We start from the raw sequence: 20,358 nt of genomic DNA, 5'->3' as shown, positions 1-20,358 counted from the left end.
ACTCGTCTTTCTAAAGTGTGCAAAGAAAATTTGCCCAGAGTAAAAGGGGGGTGTTTTTAGGAGTGGCTCTATACTAGGCCTACTCTGCTGCAAAGCATATTTCTGAGAAATTCAGCTCAAAGTCCGAACCCATCCGGGGCAGATTTTTGGTTCTTTCTGGAGGGGGCAGTTCCGTTTGGACCATGCATTGTTTGGACCTTTTTTGCCCGTGGTAGTACCTATGGGTGGTCACATCGCTCTAAATTTGAGTCTTTTAATGTCTACTGCTTGTGAGCTTTAGACTGGTTGCCTAATACTGTAAATGTGTCAAGTAGTCCACATTGTGCATGTGCATCAACATTCCAGCGCATTCAGATTGTGGAGCTTTGTGTTTCTTTTGATTGAGTGTTGTCACAGAAAAGACATGTTTTTGGGTTCTTTGAGTCAAGACTTCTTTTTCTCTGAGTAAACTTGGGCATTTGTGATTTGTCAAAGGTTGGAGTGATCATTAGTACAGGTGACGTGCATGGTAGAGTGTAAGGTGGTGACAAAGTACAAAGTGGGTGGAGCACATCGGGAAATTGGCAAGGATATTGTGTTTGCAACTGGCACAGCACATAATTCAGGCCATGGGTATTGGTGGAAGGGGGGGGAGGGTGTTAGTGATGATAGTGGTGGCGGTGGGGGTTATGGTGGCGTGAGGCCAGCCCTGCTGCTTGTGGCTTTGCTTACCAATTTCATCAATGCGCGTGTCGCGACCAGGACATTGAGGTGACGGGTGACAAGGAGGACAGCCGTTGCCTGCACATCACGGTGCACAGTCGGGGTGCAGCCAGTCGAAGTAGCGGTCCTGGCAGCGGTCCTCTGCTGGCCGCCCGGTTCCTCTTTGACGATCACATCCGCTGCATGGCGGCCAAGCAGCGCCTCAACAAGGGGCGCCTGCGCGCGCGGCAGCGGAAGATGCACAGCATTGCGCGACTGCTGGACTTGCCCCTGCAGCCGCCCTCCCCGCTGCGACACCACCCGCACACGCCCAGGACGCCCTGCACGGCAGGGGCAGCACTGGCGGCCGCGTCGTCCGGTGAGCGCTTCTTGGCTCACTGTGTTCTGATCCAGGCCTGCATCTCTGTAGTAGTGTAAACAGCAGTTTACTGCAGTCACCTATGGCCTGCTGGCTGGTGTTTTATTCTGCTAACCAATCGGAGCAGAAAATAAAATTGGAATTTTTATATTTTACTCTGTTAAACATATTGGAGGCATCAGAATTTACGTGAATGCTCATAATTTCTTCTTTAGGTTAGCCCATTGTGCAAGTAACATAAAAAGCTTCGAGAGGGAATTATTCTCTTTGTTTCTGGGGTGTGTGCGATGATGATAAATGTTGGCAGAGCATGATTACAGACTTAATGCGTTGAACTAAAATATCCATGTTAACCTGGAATCACATGTGAGCGAAAATGTGAGCGACGCGACAAGGAAGCGCGGCGAAAGCGATCATGGTTCGCTCCGTCGCCTACTGGGGAAGACGCATGCACGCGACAGTGCGAACCGAGAGAAACAGCGACGACACTCTGGGTAGATTGTGTGGCTGGCATAGTGGCTTGGTACACCACAAAAGTACTGCCAAATGCAACATTCATAACGATTGCAAGAATCAAAGTTATTTTGCGACAACATGGCAAAGTAAAATGTATTTGCAACAAACCGTATCAAATGTGTGTTAACTTGCACACTACGAGAAGTCACGTGACCCCCTTTCTTTTTTTTTTTGGTTACGATTAGACGTTCTTTGAATGCTTGGCTAGTCACCATTGTTCGTACAAAGCGAAAAATTTACGCGGTAGTGCACAATCGCAATGCAACACAGCAAAATAAAGAAAGCGTGCGAAATGAGCGGCAGTGACGTACGCTTACTTCCAGGCGAACGAGCGAAATGTTCTATTTCGGCAGATCCGAGCGACGAGCTAAGCGACACATGCATTTCTGTTTGCGCGAAGCCTTCATGCGACGCGTGCCGCTGTTGCGTTCGCATAAGTTTTCGCTTACATGTAATTCTGTCTTTACTCGTGATATTTCACAGCAGGTTTCGAGAACCTCAGTTCAGCATCTCAATCAAGTAATTGCACCACGTGCAAGCAGCTTTATGAAGAAAAAAAATGCTTTTCTTTCTTAAATTCACAATTTTAAGCATTCATTCTGTACTTTGCATCATGGAATTGTAATCTCTAGGCAATTTTTGAGCATTGCATGCATATTGGCCTCGAGATCGAGCAGAGTCGCCACCTTGCGGCTCAGCGGCGAAACCTACTCAGTGTGGATACGTTTCCGCGTCGCGTTCCAGCCCGCTGTGACTTACGCGCGCACATGCGGCGTGTACAGGAGCGTTTTTGTTTGTTTCGCAGTTCCTGTGAGCTTTTGCTTACCTATATGCCTCTTGCAAAATAAATATAAACAGTCTATAACCCCACGCTTCATTAAAAAATATATATGCTTGTCCGTATCGAGCATGTCATGCTTGGATAAGGACATCATCCATCGCGGTCTTCGGCGCTTGAGATTCTTTGACATGCAATGTCTCAAACGAAGTAGTATTGTCGTTACCGCCGTGTCAAAGCAAAACAGGTCGTTGCCGTCAATAAAAGTTAATGGAAACGCTCAGAAATCGCATATACTCGTTTCTGTTTGGAATACCGCAGCTACAAAAACATATGCCACCGCAGACTGCTTCATATAGCAGAATGCAGTTTGAACAGACCACTCTATGCCAGCTATGCCGTCTGTATGCACGATAGAGTTGTGTGAGTACTTTTTTATTCTTTTAAACCTCTATTGTGGTGTCTCAAAGGTAAGGGCGCTTGACTGCTGATTTCGAGAACGGGGGATTCAATCACAACCGTTTCGAAAGGCGTTCCCCTGCTGTGGGATTTGACTGCACATAAACAATCCCACGTGGTAAATGTGGTGTTAACAATGAAAAAAAAAAAAAAAAAAAGTCACCAAAACCAGCCTCTGCAATCATCCGTCATAGTCGATGCCGCTTTCATTCGTTAAACCCGAGCCAATATGCATTTCTTTTCTTTTTTTTTTTTGTTGAAGGCTTCTGTGCGTCCGTAAAAGTTTTAGTGAGCACATTTTGCTTTAGAGAAATGCTCGAATGTTTGGGAAACATATTTCCTGCACCTAATTGTTACTCTAAATATTACGTAATACACCTAGACCAATGTACTTTACTGGTAGCCTATTATAATCATTATAATCCCTTTTCGTCCAAGTGCTGTCTTCCGACAAAACTCATTTCTGACAAGGAGAGTAAAACAGCTTCATGCGGGCTTAAATATCAGTGCTTAGTTTGGGAATAAATACATTTTTATAGTCGCATGATAAGATGACCTCCATTTCTTTCGGAATAGTTTTATATCTGGCATCTGTTTTGGAAGCAACCCTAATATTTTACTTCGCATAAGACTTAGTCACTGCTAAATAATTAGTGATAAAGAAATTTTCAGCCTGTAAAATTGCTTCCCAGAACATGACAGTGCCCATGCGCAGTTTATAACGATGTCTTTGCAGCGAGTAATTCGTAGCTTGCACTTTAACGTTACTGAAAATTAATCGCTGATTATTGTAAATTCTGTCAAGTGTGTAAAAGTTCTCTCACAGGGTGAAATTTATTCGCATTGCAAAACAAAATAATTACGCTACTAATTTACCGTTATATATTAACATCACACACATAAAAAATTCCTAATACTTTCCTTGGTTTCAGGAAATCATTTACAGTTAGTGGCGCATGCATTAATACACTATCACATTCTATGACAGTGGCCGCAAAAAGCATCTCGGCAAATTCAATCCACTCAGCGCTGTACACGTGAACAATCAGCTTTCCTGTGCGGCGAGATTTCCTGTATAGTGTCGGCGTGATCTCATTTTTGGGGAATACTTGTGCGTGGTTGTCTGGGCCAGAGTTGATGAGCACTCAGTCTAAAGCAACTCGCCATGCAGTGCGCTGTCAATGCTACATTCAACCTGCTTAATTCTCGAGTCAAGTGCGATGTAGTGAACCAGGCTGCCTCGATTCAATCTAAATTACTGCAGGTCAGAGCACGAACCTTGTATCTGCGTGGGCTTGACACTAAATGCGCCGGTCTCACTCGCATGAGACACGTGCAAACTGTTTGAAAGTCGATAAGAAAAACAAAGCTGTCATTAGGCAGGCCCAAACATTAGGCGCGTGAGCGCGGTACAGCGCAAGGAACGTGCAAAGTAAATCTAGAAGACTGGTGGTTGCGTGCTCTTTTTCCTAAAATCCGCTCTTCTTCTGCTGCATTGGCGAAATCCTTGGATTTTTTTCTGCAATATTGCAGAAATACTGCAGAAGACACGTTTTCATCGCCAACAAACCCGCCGTAAACTCGGAAGCAAACCTACGCAGCGTGCGTTTCTGCGAGCGCCGCCGGCTGCCGATCCACACTATGGGAGGGACGGTGGCGCCACCTCTAGGTCGATTTCGCGGCGAATAGCAGCTGAGTAGCATGTGGAGCCAATCTAGACAATCTGGATTGGCTTCACATCTTGGCTGCAGCTTTTCTCATGCTGCGTTATATGTTTTCATGTTTCCATTGGAGAAAGTTGATTAGGTAAGTCGCATGTAAGCCGTAGCCAGGCGAGCAAGCTTCTTCACAATTTGAGAACCTGTGGCACTGGGAAATGCCACTAGCTCGGTTAGCATGGTGGATTCATCGACTACAATCTTGTCAGTTGTTCCACTCAATTGGTATACTGCCATTGCCATTCAAACTGAACTGCTGTTGAGAACTCAGAGCAGTTGGTGGTACCGTGTAACACTGCTTACAGCTGTTCAGAATAAATTGGTCTTCTGCTGAACTGCCTTTTAAAATGCCTGTCTAATAGGATGTAAGTAATCCTTATTGCATTTGTTTGACCCTAGGGCCATCTCAGGTATTGTTGTAGAGCTAGTGGCACATGACGACAGCTGTGCACATAGATTTTTGGCCATTCATGTTGAAACACGATATGAAGGATGCTTGGGTGACAGACATGGTGGCTGTTCATTATGTCAGGATGTGGCAGTAAATAAATGCATTTACACCACTTCAGTGTGAAGGCTTATTTGTGGTATTTACACGATTGTTAGTCGACCCCCCCCCTCCAATTGGATGGACGAAAAAAAAAATCAATAAAAAGACATTGGCGGTACTACCGTGCGTTGGTTTCAACTGACTACTAGCTTCTGCTACTTCAGATATTTGAAGCTGCAAAAGCAGGTCAACTTGCACCCGAGTAAATATGGTAGGTCTCGCACTGCTAACAATGATGATCCAACGGTCTAAGTTGTTTACTTAATAGCTGCGACTTGATGATTTCTTAGCACACTTCACACATCAGAGAGCAGGCAGGCAGCCGTCACTGCTGCAGAAAAAAAAGAAAGGCTGCTGCAAAAAAGAAAATAAGCACGAACATTATTTTTCCCTTCCTCAGAAGTAGCCCTCGTCACATTATGCAAATACACCTGTTTGCTGGCTGCAGGATTGTTGGTGTATGCAGAGGAGGAGTACAGATTTCTGTGCTTCAGCCCTCCAGACTGAAACATGGTGACATCAGGCTTGAGCTTTGTACAGGCTTTCTAAGGCTCTGTAGTGTGGGTTCATTGCATTCTCAAAGATTAAAAAAGAATGAATGATCTGGAGCAAAACTGTTCTTCCCTGGCAACCCAGGCTTGATGCATCGGAGTCTGTCCCAAGACACGGGCCTTCGAGGTCGAGCTGGCACAGTGGGCACCGCTCCTCCGCACCAACCTTACCGGCCACTCTTCACGTCATCTACCAAGGTGCCGGGTTTTGCCACGGCCCGCTCTGGTCACCGAGGAAGTGCTGGGGACATCGAGGGCCGACAGAGGAGGTATGCTGTTCATAAGTTCAGCTGTTGCATAGCTTGCTGCATTCAGCAGCAAGGGGAGAGGGAGTCCAACTATCTTTTGGACTCAAAATCCAACGTAGAGTTGTATATTCACCTCGAGCTCAGTGTTGCTTCCTTGCTCACATGCTTATGCACATACTTGCTCACTTACTCACTCACTGTCACTAACTACTTTGACAATACCATGAGAGAGAGAGGTGGCAGAAAAGGATAGCCAACACAGGTGTATGAATTCGAGAGATTTTTCTAATTGAGTACAGTAGAACCCCTTTATAGTAAAGTCATTGGGACCAGCAAAAATCTTTGCTATATCAGGGTCTTTACTATATCAGTTGTTGGTGATGACATGGTCCTGAAGATGCTGTCTGGTAGTTAAATGGCCACTTACTGAACACGTCTTGTTGCTTCGTGAAAAAAACACTCTGAAATAGCTTCCATCTCTCTCATTTCCAGTTACAAAAATTTTTTACATCTAGTGGAACTACCTCTTAAGCAAGGACATGACTACGAATGCAACCAGTTTGATTTCATGTGAAAACCAAAGCCTTGCATGAACATGGTGTCACGTTTTGCTGTTTGTCTTTTAAAAGGCAATAAATGATAAATGCTCTTAGCAGTCAAGTGCTGCAAGACTGCACTCGCTGCACCTCCACTTCTTGCCATAAATAAAAAAGTGAATGCTTGGCCGCGTGGACTGTGCAGTGAAGCATCCCCAAAATGCGACGGGACCGTTTTGTGAAGACCATCCTGACCGTGTGCACAAGCTGGGACAAAAAAACGTCATTGTCACGACGGTATTACCTCAGATGCTGACGACCATCATGCAGCTGTTCATCGGTTACTGTGATGCAGATGCTTGCGGCAGTTTTTGCAGGCCCATTTGATGGAAGTTTTTTTCTGCTCCCTTGAAGGCTGAATTAACGATCGTTTACTGTATTCAGCAGTGATATGACAGCTTCATTCAGTTTCGCACGTGGTCTTCCTGTACAGAAAACCAGTTTATATAATTGTGTAAATATTTATACTGGATTTATCAGTAGAGTGTACGCTTCTGTGCAGATTGTAGTCTCATTTTATTTGCAAATATGTGTGAATTTTGAAACAAGGCAAACAATGTTTGCTATTTTTTTAGTTTACTAACAAAAAAAAAGAAACCAATATGTGAATTTTGTGGTGATGACCTCACTGTAAGTCACATTTTAATTGCATGCAGAAAACTCGGAAGACCTGGGGAAAAAATATTTCACCTTGTTTTACAGTCAACACATCCCATTTCATCCATGACTGCTTTTAGGAGAATATGCACTTGTTCAGTTTTCACAGGTTTTAACTTTTCTCAAGAAATCCAATTTTTTACAACTTCAGAAATCCAGACATCTAATCCTGTGTTTTACAGTCTCTGCTTCCCAATTCATCAAACACTGATTTTAGTAGAATATGCACTTGTTCATTTTTTTTTTTAATTTAACATTTCTCAAGAAATTCATTTTTTTAAGGCAACTATAGTAATCCAGACATCTAACCCTGTGTTTGGTGCATGACAGCTATAGTCGCTTATGCGCCATTAAACCCCATATAACTAACTAAGTAATCATTTTTTTTCTCTGATCTGACATTCGATGTGCTATTCTATATTCGAAGACATTTTTTTTCTCATATTCCAATTCAGTTCGTGTTCAAAATTTGTTTTCGCACAATCTAGGTATTAAAACAAAAATATGCCACAATTTTCTGCTAAAACTGTTCCACAAACTGTGCCCACTAAATTGCCACAGCGTGCTGCTACCATGCATCTGCATGCAGAAGGATGAGCACCTCAATAGAGTGCATTCGTGTGACAACATTCGTAATATGTGCATATGGTGGCCTTAAGGACTGGGTGATGCAGCTGTGTGTAGCCAGGGTGTAGCAAACCGTTCCATGATAGTATTTGGTCTTCTGGTCTCGGAGGAATTTCCTATACCCAGGTGTGGAACCAGTTTATCTCTGTCGTTATCAGTGGCAAAAAGTTAAATTTTCTTTATGCATGACATGAAAATGTTGCATACTCCTAGTGGAGTTCAATATTATGACTACTCACAATTATGGCATAACTCTTTAATTATTACTGAAGCTCCATGTTTTCTATCTTATGGCTGAATTGATGAATATTCTCCTGCGGTAGCAAGCAGTCATACAAACATTCGTTTTGTTTCTTTCATCACTCAATTTACATTCAATTCAGTTTTTAGCATTACCATGGACGTTTGGTTCAGTTTTGTGAAAGTATTCATCATATACTCGTGCAGAAGTTTTTTGGTGCAGTGTGAAAAAAAGGGACTAGAGAAGAACAAGCTGGAGTCATGGGGCTTGCTCATGGTCGCTGATATCTTGCTTAATGAGCACTCCCAGATGCCCAAGCATGCATAGGGTACTCTCAGCATCCCCACCTGCAGTGGGGCACAGATTCAAAGGATTCAAAAAGTGGCAGGAAAGGAAGATGAAACTGGCAAAGAGAAAAACCGTGCTTGTGATGGGATTCAACAGACTCTCTCGAGCAAGCTGTCATAGGGGTTTTTCGTCTACTGTTGTGAGCATTTTGTGTTTCCCCATGTACATTTTCTTCTTGGAAATGGTAATACAATGTAGTGTCGCTAGAAATGCTTGCAATTCACTGTGAAAAACTGCAGTGTGCTGGTCCCACGGTTTCGATTTATGCCTTGTCTGAGGGAACTTGTTTTGTCACCACCAGGCGTTCAGGGAGCAGTCCAGTCTCCCGTGGCAGGTCAACGTCGCGGGAGTCTTCCCCTCGCATGGGTCATAGGTCACGTGACCATTCAGAGGAGATACCTTTGGAAGACCTCTCTACAAGAGCATTGCCTGTCGTAACTGGCCCTTCACCTGTACAGGTGCGTGCTTGCTCGTTTTGTACCAAGGTCTGTGGCTGGGAACGCTGGTACGACGACCATGCTTTAAATCAAAGTTTTATCAATGTTTATTGTATTTTATGCTGCCAAAGTATGGAGGTTGTTCATACAGAGGTGGTCTGTAAGACTATTCTGAAAGCAGTGGGGCTTACGAACTTCAGTTTATTGCTCTCATGGATATAGCTATGGTGATTCAAAATGCATAGATTGCTGAGAAAGCAGAGTGCATTATCAGGTCCACATGTTTATTCCTTGGTACAGGAAAACATAGTCGATTCAAAGTGCACGAGAATCTCAATGCAGTTTGAATACTAATTGATAACTAGAATTAGCAAAAGTGAGCAGAAAATGCAGTAAGCTTTGAACAGGAAGCACACGCGCAATCAGTGATCTGACAGATACCTACTAGTTAATGTCCGCACATCCAAAGCTCAATCCGGACATTCATGGGAGGAGCAGATACATCCGGAAATGGATACCGGGATCTGGACAACCATGGGCATTACAGGTGATTCTTCTGTTTGGAACGGTATGAAATGCTGCGAGAAAGGCGTTATAGACAAAAAAAAAAAATTAATTTGCCTGTCAGCAGTGAGCTTGTAGGCGTTTAGTCATTGAAATTGCGTAGAAGGGATGGTTGACGGAGAAGATACCTTAATATATGTTGATGGCATCAGCAGTAGCAGTAGAGGTGCATTCAGGCACTGTTTTTTAGGTAATTTTTTCGCTGTCATTGCAGTAACTATGCTGCCCAACAAAAACAGCTTTGCTGTTGAACCTCTTTGGTTCCTTTTATCCAAGATTGCATACGTGGGGCAAAATTAAAATTTTCTTTACACAACTTAATAACGACAGATCACTAACACAACACATCCTACCGAACTATAGCCAGGTGCAAACATGACAGGAAACTTCCTATTCGATTTCCTCAGAACTGCAGAGGTGAGTGACTCGGCGTGTATTTTTGCTGCAGAGGGCAACACCTGAGTTGCAAATGGTCGCAGAGGAGAGGTCATTGGCTGTGCTTTCTCGAACACCTGTACTCGAATTCTGAATCACCACACTTGATTTGCAAACGACATGTGGCCACAGGCTGTGTCTTTAACCAACGGTCTGACTTAGAAAGCGTGGGCTGCAGCTCAACCTCCCACTTTCATTCACTTCATGACCAATACTGACTGATTGACGTTGGTGACCGTTTTTTGGCACCGTGCCACACCACCTTGGTTTAACTTTGAGCGACCGTTGCAGCTATGGCAGTCATGGCTGCAACCGGTGGGACAAGATTGCGGCACAGGGAGGTCAGGAAAATTGCAAGACGCTCGGCAAGCTAGGTTCCTGTCCGAAACCGGAATCCTCTATCTGCTTGCTTTGATGTGCGGCAGTAACATGCCTGATTTGCTGTGCCCATGGCCGCACTGGCCATTTCCCGTTACTGGCTCCACCATCCATATTGTTAATGCAAGTCGTACACAACTAGTGGGATGGCTGACTAGCTCAAGCGTGCACATGCTCAAAACCGGCAAAGGTAGCGCAAAGTACTGAGCGGTTACGCAGCCACAGACAAAATTTTCTGTAGGTTTCTTGTCATGTTACAGACGCACCTCGCTGCAAAAGGTTGGATGTGTCGCCGGTGTTTAACACTTGAAATGAGCCCTGCCCTTTCCTTGAAAAGGCAGCCGCACTGCTTTTTCAAACGTTCCAGTATATGTTGCTATGACTTTTTTTTTTCATTCACACGTATGAAAGGTCAATTGTTTTGTAAGAGATAGGAAGCATGCAGAGTGGGTCAGAGAAAGAAAGTTACTGACATTTTAAGTGAAATTAAGAAGAAGAATAAATTGGCATGGGCAGGACATGTAGTCCATAAAGAGGACGACCGATAGACGCTTAGGGTAGCAAATTGGATTCCAAGGGAAGGAAAGCGTAGCTGGGGGTAGCAGAAAGTTAGATAGGTGGATGAGGTTAAAATGTTCGCAGGGGTCAAGCGGATAAGGGACCGGGTTAATTGGAGAAATGTGAGAGACACCTTTACCTTGCAGTGGGTATAGTCCGGCTGATTATGATGATGATGATGATGATGTTTTGTTGGGACCGTCGTGTTTCTTTTTCTTTTTTCTTTTGTCAACTTTCCAGATAAGGCCATGCCCAGGCAGTTCTAGTGAAAGTTGTTCTTCCGGTGGTGTCTCCAAGAAGCTGCGCTCTGAAGAGACTGTCGTGGACCAGGCTGTCGTAGCCTTTCCAGAAGTTGTCATAGCACCTGCACCGGTCTTGCTGCTGGCTTCAGCGGCAGAGCCAACAGAGTTTGAAGTGCCGCTTTTACTTCCTCCCAAAGAAGGTTCTGCAGCCCTGCTTCCATCACCTGCTTCCAGGTGCGCTTCCCCACACTGATGGTTGGACTCTTAATTCTGAAACCGCTGCTGGCCTCTGATGAGCTTGCAGGGCTTGCAATCTAAAGCATTGTCAGTAGCAGTGCTCCTTACAAGCTGTTATGCCTACTTTAGTCTCTATCTAGAGCACGGTTCATCGCGACGGGTAATGCCAGCTGATTTTCTTCTTTCTACGGCAGATTGGGTTCCCCCATCAGTATGCTGTGTTGTGACGCATGCTAAACCTTGTGGGCCAAAACTGCAGTCAAACCCACTTATAAAAATACCCCTTGGAACAATATATCAGACATAACAATGGACGAACGGGGCACTATCAGCTTTTTGATGTTTTCTATGATACAATAAACTGGTTATAACAATGCTGCCTAGCAAATTATTGGTTATAACAATTAAATCTAGCCAGTAGGAGTCAACCTTAAGAGAGACAAAAGCGCGGAAATGCTGCAAATACACTAGCCGAACTACACGCATAATGCAAATGCTTTCCTTTCTGCCATCACTATTTCTTCACTCCTGCAAGGTTCACGAAGCTCCCACCTATGTGTAATGATAATGGTGGCGTGTCGAGACTTGAAGAATTTTTGCACGTTGGTGATGCATAGGGGTGATGATCAGGAGGCTGCGCAAATGACTACAAATGAAGAGTTCCTCTGGGACTTCAATTTTTGCTAAATGTTCCCCACTTGGTCGCGTGCAGAATTATGCACCGCGGAAGGAGATGTGAACTTCTCGCGAACTTTTGATTCTGTTTCTCATGATTTACTTATTTTCAAACTTTTCCTTCTTAATATTGACCCGAATGTATTTGCATGGATTAAGGATTTTCTCTCTAACAGGACCCAGTATGTAACCGCCAATGAGTATACCTCGACCTTGTTCAGTTACCTCCGGTGTACCGCAATGATCGGTACTGGGGCCCCTGCTTTTTCTCATCTACATTAGTGACCTTCCTGACTGTATCTCTAACTCAGTCACAAGGCTGTTCGCAGATGACTGCGTCATCTACCACAAAATAATTAGCCTTAATGATTCCAGTAAGCTTCTAGATGATCTGGTTAGTAAATGGCAAATGCAGCTTAACACAAATAAATGCAAATGTATGCATGGCTTCTGCCGCTCTACCCCTTCTGATCTGCCCCCCCTATTCTATTAATGGTATTGTCTTGTCAGTTGTCAACCCTTATAAGTATCTTGGCCTGCATATTACTAGCAATCTTTCACGGAGCATGCTTTTTGAATATATCACTAACAATGCTAACCGAACATTAAGTTATCTAAGACGTAACTTGGAATCCGCTCCCACCTCACTAAAGCTTACCATGTTCAAAACGCTCGTCCGTCTAAAATTAGAATATGCGTGTGCCATATGGGACCCTGCTCATTCCAATCTTATTATTTCACTTGAAAGCATTCAGAACCGTGCAGCACTCTTTATCCTCTCTAATTTTTCACGTCATTCTAGCGTAACATCCATGAAAAAAATATTAGATCTGCCTGACCTTTCACTACGTCGCAAGCACTCTCGCCTTTGTCTTTTTCGTAAAATATACTACCTCAATCCTTTCCTGAAAGAAAATGTTTTCACCAGACCCAGTTACATCTCATCTCGCATTGATCATCAACACAAAGTTGAAGTGCCATCTTGCCGCACTAGTTTATACCATTCTTCATTCTTACCAAGAACCGCCACTGAATGGAACCGCCTTCCCGCCTCCTCAGTCATCATTTGTGACAGCACCAATTTCAAGCTCGCTGTTCAAAGTGCCTTATAGTTCCTTCATTATTTTTTTTCTCGTTCTGCAAATAATGTACTCAACCACTCCTTTCTGTTGTGCCTACCGGCCTTGAAAGCATGTACAATAATTAAAAATAAATAAATAAAAACTAAATATGCCAAGAAAGAGTCAAAGCTAAGTGATAGATTTTTCTTGAAAAGAAATAAACATTGTAAGCCACTTTTCTGTCATTAAATTCTCTGAAGTTTGTTATTTCCTTTCTTAACACAACCCAGTTATAACAATTACTGATTACAGCAATGATATTTTATTGGCACTTCAATATTGTTATTAAGTGGGTTTGACTGTAGTTTAAACCCTGCATGTGCGACTTTGTAACAATAAACTGCACATGTCTGCGGTATCGCAGACTTCTGTTAGGTGAACCCAGTTGAGATGAATTCTTTGATGATATGCACAATGTGGGAATGTTTAGGCGGTTTTCTGTAGGATTCAATGCACAAAAAAGGGGAGATTGCTTAAAGGGGAACTGTTTCGAACATCCTTCAGTTGAGGCAACTTTTGGCTAGGAACAAAAAAGAAAAGATCATATTATCTGAAAAACACATTAAGTATACCAAAGAGATTTCTCTGTATATACTAAAAGTACACATTTTCATGTACTACATTGTGAGGGGGTGCATACTTAGCAGTGGAAGTTGGCTCGCAGTACTCAGTACTTCCATGATATTTCCTATCCTCGGTGATCGTAGCTGCTGGAAGTGCTTCTTAAGCTGCATGTTTCAATGGTAACTCTTGTCTCCACGCACAGTGGTGGTGAAGCTGGCGAAAGTCCGGCGGAAGAGTGCCACAAGCCGTGCTGTGTCAGTGAGACGTCGTTCTCGGAAGGGTCCAGCATTGCAGAGCACTGCAATGGGGACTTAGTGGAGGAGGAAGAGGACTCTTGTCGGTCGCTGTCTGAGAACACAACTGTCCTCGGCACGGAGGTGGACGACGACTTCGAGGCCACGCTCACGCTGGCCGCAACGTCCAAGGCCAAAGGTGTGGTGCACACGGTCTGACGGGCGCGTTCGTCCTGCAACGTTGTACCTCACTGAGGGGTGAGACGCTACGTTTCTGGGCTGGCGGTGACAGCAGCCACCCAAAAACGTCGTCTCGCGTTTCCAGCAGTTTGGTCAGTGATCCCCGACCAACTTTGCTGTAGGCTTTTATTGTCGATACATGTCAGTGAGCCGACAGCAAGCTGCTGCCTAATCCATTGTAGTGCTGCATTTTCCACGAGGCTTGTTTGTGCCTCACATGTGGCTGCACTCGGCTTCACTTGGACTGACATGGATTCATGTAAAAGTGTAAAGGAAAAATACTGAGTTCGAGCGAATCCTGGACAGGGAACAACTGTCAGCAGCAGCATGAAATACGTCTCACTGTGTCTGGATTTATAAGTAAGACGTGTTAGTGAAATATTTAAGCGCAGTATACGGCATAGTAGCATTGCATATGTTTCTTTCAATTTGCACTTTTTGCTGCAAATTTTATTTTCTGCCCCCGAGGGATATCAATTGCACATAAGGAAAACATAGTGTTGAACCTCTAGCATTCAGCATTAATATTTCTATAGTCAGGCTTCTCTTGCTGGGAAGTGTCTTAGTTTTTTAACGTTTCAATTTCAGCGCTAGTTTTTAAAAATGTCTGCACTCTTTACATAGGATGTGTTGCAAACAGAAGATCCCAAGGCTAAAATCTGAGAGGTGGGACCTCTTATATTAGTAATCAAAGTGTAAGCATGTTTAGAGAATGACCAGTTGTGGATAAATGCTGGGAACCTGTGAATTAAGACAGTTGGCCCCATGACTAGCAGTAGCAGAATATTGGATTTAGATTGTGTTATCTAAAAGGACAGCCACGTCAAATTCATCCTTTGCTGCTCCTTAAGCTTCAGTCGGTGCATTTTTGCATTTTGTTCTTTTTTTTTTTTTTTACTGTTTAATATTGATGCCTGTTAGAACTCATGTGTCTGTCATGCAGTTGGTGGTTTTGCACCAGGCTTGAGAGTTTGAGAAATCAGAACCACGTTCTGAAATATGGTGTAGATTTTTGAACGTTCATATCTGTGTAAAATTATGCTGAGTTGCTAATTAAATGCAAAATATCCAAAGTCAGAGAATGCAACCAAGCTTTGCCATCTGTGATGCAAAGGTTTTGTATAGTGGCTCATTTTTTGTTTCTTAGTAGCTATAATGTGGCTCATTTATTGCCAGGTTTTGAACAGGGTGTGGCACTGAAGTTGGTTGTAGCATGTCTATTTTTAAGTGAAGAAAAAAGTGTCTTTCTAGAGCCATGATTTTTTTTTGTTGAGGGCGACGTTTAGGTGCAAAGTTCTTGGGACTTACCACATGCTATTAGGACTGCCAGTGACTGCATGGTCTTCAATCGTGCCGTACAATGCTAAGGTTCACTTATGTTGGTTACTGCAATGTGGCCACTTGTTTATCACTGTGCTAACTGACAAGCAACCTGGAGTCACTAGGTTTTTCCTGTGCATTCGTGTGAACGTTAGTTTCTGTAAAGCCTGAAATTTTTCTACCAGCCCCGTTCTTCACTCTGCTGGTGCATATATACTTGTGATGCGTACCATGTCCTTTCCTTTTTATATCTTGTTTTCGTGATGGTTTCAGCTTTTGCAAGACCTTTACTTTGGCAAGGCTTTGTAATCTCTTCTTTCCTGAATGGCTCACTTCTGAACTGTCACCTGCATGCTTCAGGTATTTTTATTTGCATATGCAATGTGTGTTCCTCACGAGCAGCCAGAAATATGCTGTGTGTTCCTAATGGACTCGTCATGCTGGGCACTGCGAGTAGCTAGTGTCGAATAACTTTATATAGCGGCTTACTTTGTACAAAAGGCATCTTGTGAGAGGTGTGCTAGAGCTTTTGGTAGCTCTGTAGTACAGCTGTAGGTTTGAGACAGTGGGCATTACGTAGATGCGTAGTGGCATGAAATTGAGATTTTCTAGAACAAGAGGCATAGGTTTATTTGCTCAGAAATTTTTTTTCATCTCGCAGAACACCCCTTGCAGCTTTGACAGTTTCCTACACTAGCAAAGAGGTTGCTTGGTGATGCAGTATATATAGTATTTATATATACATACAGACGTGTATATCTTGTAAAGGATAGTTTTCTTTATTTTGTACAAAGTGCACAGTTTTGTAATAATGCTTGTCTAGTCTGTACCTATGGATGGTCACTCAGTGATGAATTTCTGAGAGATTGGTACATAGTAGTGCAGTCCTGTTTGCCATTGCTGACCGACGGGTAGTTGGTGAAATGCCGAACAAGTTGTGTGAGCATGCTAGGGTTGTGAAAGAGTTGTGACACAGTAATAGTGATGATGAACGTGATGTTGATGCTGGTAACATTGTTAACTGTGGTACTAGTTCCATATGGTAATAGCAAAAGTGGTGCGAAGCTGAAGTTTGACTTTACCAAGATTATAAGAGAGAGAGGATGTGAAAACGCACTCGATGCATTAACAGTGTGCGAATTCTTTGCCATCTGTACAACGTGATGGTTGAATAGAGAATTAAATTACTTGGGACATGCTCTCACTGCTTTTTGTTGCTGTTGTGAGTGACCCTTGCGATACTAACTTTGTCACATCGGTCCTTCAGTGTAGATTTGCAAGCACTCAGATTTCGCACACAAGTGGTGTTTGCTGCATTTCTCAGTGTTAATCGCACATTTTGAAAGAAATGGCAATTGCATCTACTTAACAGTAGGGACTGTCAAACTAGGTTTTATGGAACCCGTTGGTCCCCGTTGCACCTTTGAGGTTCTCTTAGGAGAACCCTTGGCCAACAACTAATTCAGGCCTTCTGGTGCTGAATTTTCCAGCTTGTTTGGACACAGCATCGCCTTCCCATTAATGGGCAGCACTATGAATTGGCTGTATACAATGTGGCATGGCAGTTTTCTTCTTTGAAGGAAGTGGCAAGCGCCACAGTGAAAACTGTCATTGGCCAAAAAGACGCTCCACTGGTGGCTGCTTTTTTGTAAGGCGAAGTATGATCTAGACAGTCATTTGTTGAGAGCAGCATATCTCCTCCTGAGACCCAGGTTCAAAAAATTTGATTTAGCTGATGCGCCAGGCACGAAAATACATTTATTGTTGTAAAAAGCTCTCCTTTTAGCTGCTTTTAGAGCATGTGCTGCCATCTAGGGAGTATGGTCAAAGTTGTAATATTTTTCTTGTCTCGAAGGGCTGTCAGAAAAGGGCGTGGTCTGCACACACATTTTACGTTAGGGGTAAAAGCAAAACAACTGGATTTACACACATCTTGGTAGACTAATTTAAACACTTGTAAATGCACTTATTAGCATTTGTAATAATCCATCCAACACACATGTAAGCGCACATCTGAGCAGTAAGGTGATGCCCATGTCACCTCTGTGCTTTGGAAGTTTTATGACCTGCTCCATACTGTTGCATTGGGAGCACACAGATATATTTCGAAATGGAACTAAGACATTTTAATTATGTTTTAAAGCTCAAATTATCGCATCCTAAGTGTAACCAAGATTTCAACCAAATCGGAGACATAATTTACACTCTGTTTCGGGAAGTTATACTACCTGCTTCTATTATTGGTCAGACGGTCAGTATATTCGGGAGGGATGAGTTCTGTGCAAGTAAACATTTCCTAATGAAGTCTTTGAATGAAAGTGCGGAAATGTATTTTAGAAGGGAAGTGTGGCAACATCTGGATGCATCGTGCCAGTGCCTCACGCCTTTTGTGCTCAAGCCTTTTACTACTCTATTAACAGGAAGGAGGACATTTTCCTGGGTTCTGATTTTCAATGTCTCGGCTCCAAGTGAGCACAGTATGAAAACCTTTTTGTTTTTGCCGGATTTTTGGGGTTTTTAGAGCCTCATCTTGTTCCCTCAATGCCGAAGATGATGCAAACGAGCTTCCACAGAACTCTCAGTCTTTCTGAACTTATTGCAGGACTTCTCAATAGTAGTTCAAAAAGGAAAAAGAAAAAAGGGGGGGGGGGGGGGGGGCAGTGAGCTGTCTTGCTGCATTGTTTACTGTGAAACTGTATTGCTTACTATGATAGCAACAAATCTGTATCTAACTTCACGATGCAGGAAAGGAAATTGGCCATTTTAGCACACATTCACAGTTGCAGTGAGTATTTTGTGCTAATCTGGAGATGGCATGATTAGTCATGCCAATCTCAAGATTAGCATGACTGCCTTTACCTCCCTATTCAAAGTATGTCAAGTGCAAATGCAAAGCTTATAAAGCTTGAAAACGCAGGGACTATGGCTGTGCTTTCAGGCTGGTTCAAGCAGGGTTCTTTGCCAATGCTTAAATTTTTAGGAAACTCCTCGTATTTGCTCACATAGTGGATGCACTTTATTGCTGAAAGGTGCCTGCAGATGTTTGGTGAATGGGTTTATTATTATTATTATAATATGGGGCAGTATAGTATTAGCATGAATTCTTTTACTTTGACAACCAAATGACAAAGGCTTAATTACGTCTGGCAGGACTGTGGTTTGGAAATGAACCAAGAGTGTTTTCAGTGCTGCTGACAGTACAAAACTTGACTTGAAAAGTTTTTAGTGGGCACATTGTGCTTCAGGAGTTTGTTACTTGCCTTGTTCTGGGACATGTCAGTGTCACAAAACCCTGTTATTTAAAGCATCTGATGAAACTGTAATTGTGAGCCGGTTTCATGCAGTGTTCTTCGAGAGTGTTGTGTGCGGATCAATTGCTGAGCCAAGTTCATTATTGGTAGTCTCAGCGTTCAGATTCCTCTTAACCACTTACAACATTTGCAGCTCTTAGTTTGATCAGTACCTCTGTTTGTGCTGATAGTACATACAAATTTTGATTAGAAATCACAAAGGCTGCTTTATTGCTGGATTTTATCTGTTTTTGTGGGGGTTTTCTGTACCTCTGACATTGGAATTGCCTGCTCTCCGAAAATTCACCTTAGTTGCATACTCCAAACAGCGCTTCAAAGTGATGAACATATTGCAGGTGCCTTGCAAGTATGGCGTACCAGTTCATGGCAGTTACTATTTGAGGAAAAGTTTATACTGTCTTGCAATGGACACATTTGGTCTGAAACATGTTTTTTCTTTGTGGTTCTCTTCCATGCATTTTTACTTGGGATTCTTTGCTTTGAAAAGGCACGCTTAGCTAGCTTAGTTGTTTGCTCCAACATTGCTTATGAGATTACTTGCCTCATTAACTATTGGTGAAGGCTACGAAACCTTCCCAACGACCCTGTAGCACTAAGACAGCTTCTCAGCCTGTCTTAGTGCCCTGGCTTGTAACAATGTCTCGAAGGTTGTGGGTGTTGGAGACCACATTGAGCACGTTCCGTTAAGAGGTGCATTTGCACAACTTGCCAGTGCAGAAAAGCAGGGTCTGCAACTTATGATTACCTTTGTCGCTCTCGGAGCGTCTTTGTGCACTGCAGTAACAGCGTTGAAACCTGTGTGCGTCTTCTTCTACCTTTCTGCATTTCCAGATGTGTGGTGCGCACAGTCTAGTGTATTTGTGCCACTGGGAACAAGTGTTCAAGCCAGCAGCACACAACTGCGCCGGCCTTTCAGCCACCCGTCTTGGATGTAGTTCTGGCTTCACGTTTCGTTTCTGCTTTGTCTTGTGTTCTGACTTGTGCTTGGGCTTCAGCTTTCGGTCAGAGTTCAGCTCGGAAGAAAGCAGACTTTTTCGTTTTCGTGATTTTACAGTGCCTAGCCATATTTCGCAATAAACCAGTGCATTGTTGAGGCTGGTCATGGTTGGAGCAGAAGTAAAGAAACAGGCAGGGAATTTCCATGCAGAAGAGGGTCTCTTCTGTCTTTTGGCGTGCGTGAAGAAAAAGCAAATGATTGACATGATCTTGGGAAGTGCCGAGTTTGTGGGCTGTCTTTATTTTTTTTCCTCTTTGCTGCAGTGATGTGCACATGGACACAAGCACCATTCTGTACATATGCTGGCAAAACTATTGTTTGGCATGCACATTGTAAATAGATGAGAACCTTGAAATGTTAGATTGAAAGCAAATATATATATTTGAAAATTTTGTACAGTGGGTGTACTTTGTTTTGTAATTTTCGTTGTCGATTATGGTGGCATGCACATTGCAGACATGCTTGAAACAAACCTTTCTACTTTGGCCACATTTCCTCTTCCTATCTTCCTGTTACACTTCTGAGATACTCGCAACAGCCACCATCTCACAGCGTGCACTGCATCTCCTAATGGTTTTGATGTCTTTCCTAAAGCTAACAGTGAGGCATTAGTTAATGAATAAAGTCATTTCAGAGTGAGGGAAGAAGAGCATCACAATGTGAGGATGGGAGTCTGCCCCCTAGGGTATGGTGCCTT

At 43.2% G+C, this 20,358-nt stretch overlaps 1 protein-coding gene across 7 annotated transcripts in view; it reads left to right on the top strand.

Moving 5' to 3' along the window:
• The window catches only part of ema (C-type lectin domain containing ema), a 58,099-nt gene extending 38,046 nt beyond the window's left edge, over window positions 1-20,053 (top strand). For all 7 annotated transcript variants that reach the window (XM_084604817.1, XM_084604815.1, XM_084604814.1 and 4 more), the window contains 6 exons: window positions 742-1,060; window positions 5,718-5,901; window positions 8,651-8,807; window positions 10,962-11,197; window positions 13,763-13,992; window positions 19,496-20,053. In XM_084604817.1, the coding sequence (XP_084460943.1) occupies window positions 742-1,060; window positions 5,718-5,901; window positions 8,651-8,807; window positions 10,962-11,197; window positions 13,763-13,992; window positions 19,496-19,599 (1,230 nt within the window). In that variant the 3' untranslated portion in view covers window positions 19,600-20,053. The remainder of the gene's footprint in view (window positions 1-741; window positions 1,061-5,717; window positions 5,902-8,650; window positions 8,808-10,961; window positions 11,198-13,762; window positions 13,993-19,495) is intronic.
• Window positions 20,054-20,358: the final 305 nt, after the last annotated feature.

Source organism: Amblyomma maculatum, chromosome 5 (genome assembly GCF_055883805.1).
Source record: "Amblyomma maculatum isolate TAMU_Amacu chromosome 5, ASM5588380v1, whole genome shotgun sequence".
Classification (NCBI taxonomy): Eukaryota; Metazoa; Arthropoda; class Arachnida; order Ixodida; family Ixodidae; genus Amblyomma; species Amblyomma maculatum.
The sequence above is the reverse complement of the archived record's forward strand: the minus strand, read 5'-3'. Positions and strand labels throughout refer to the sequence as shown.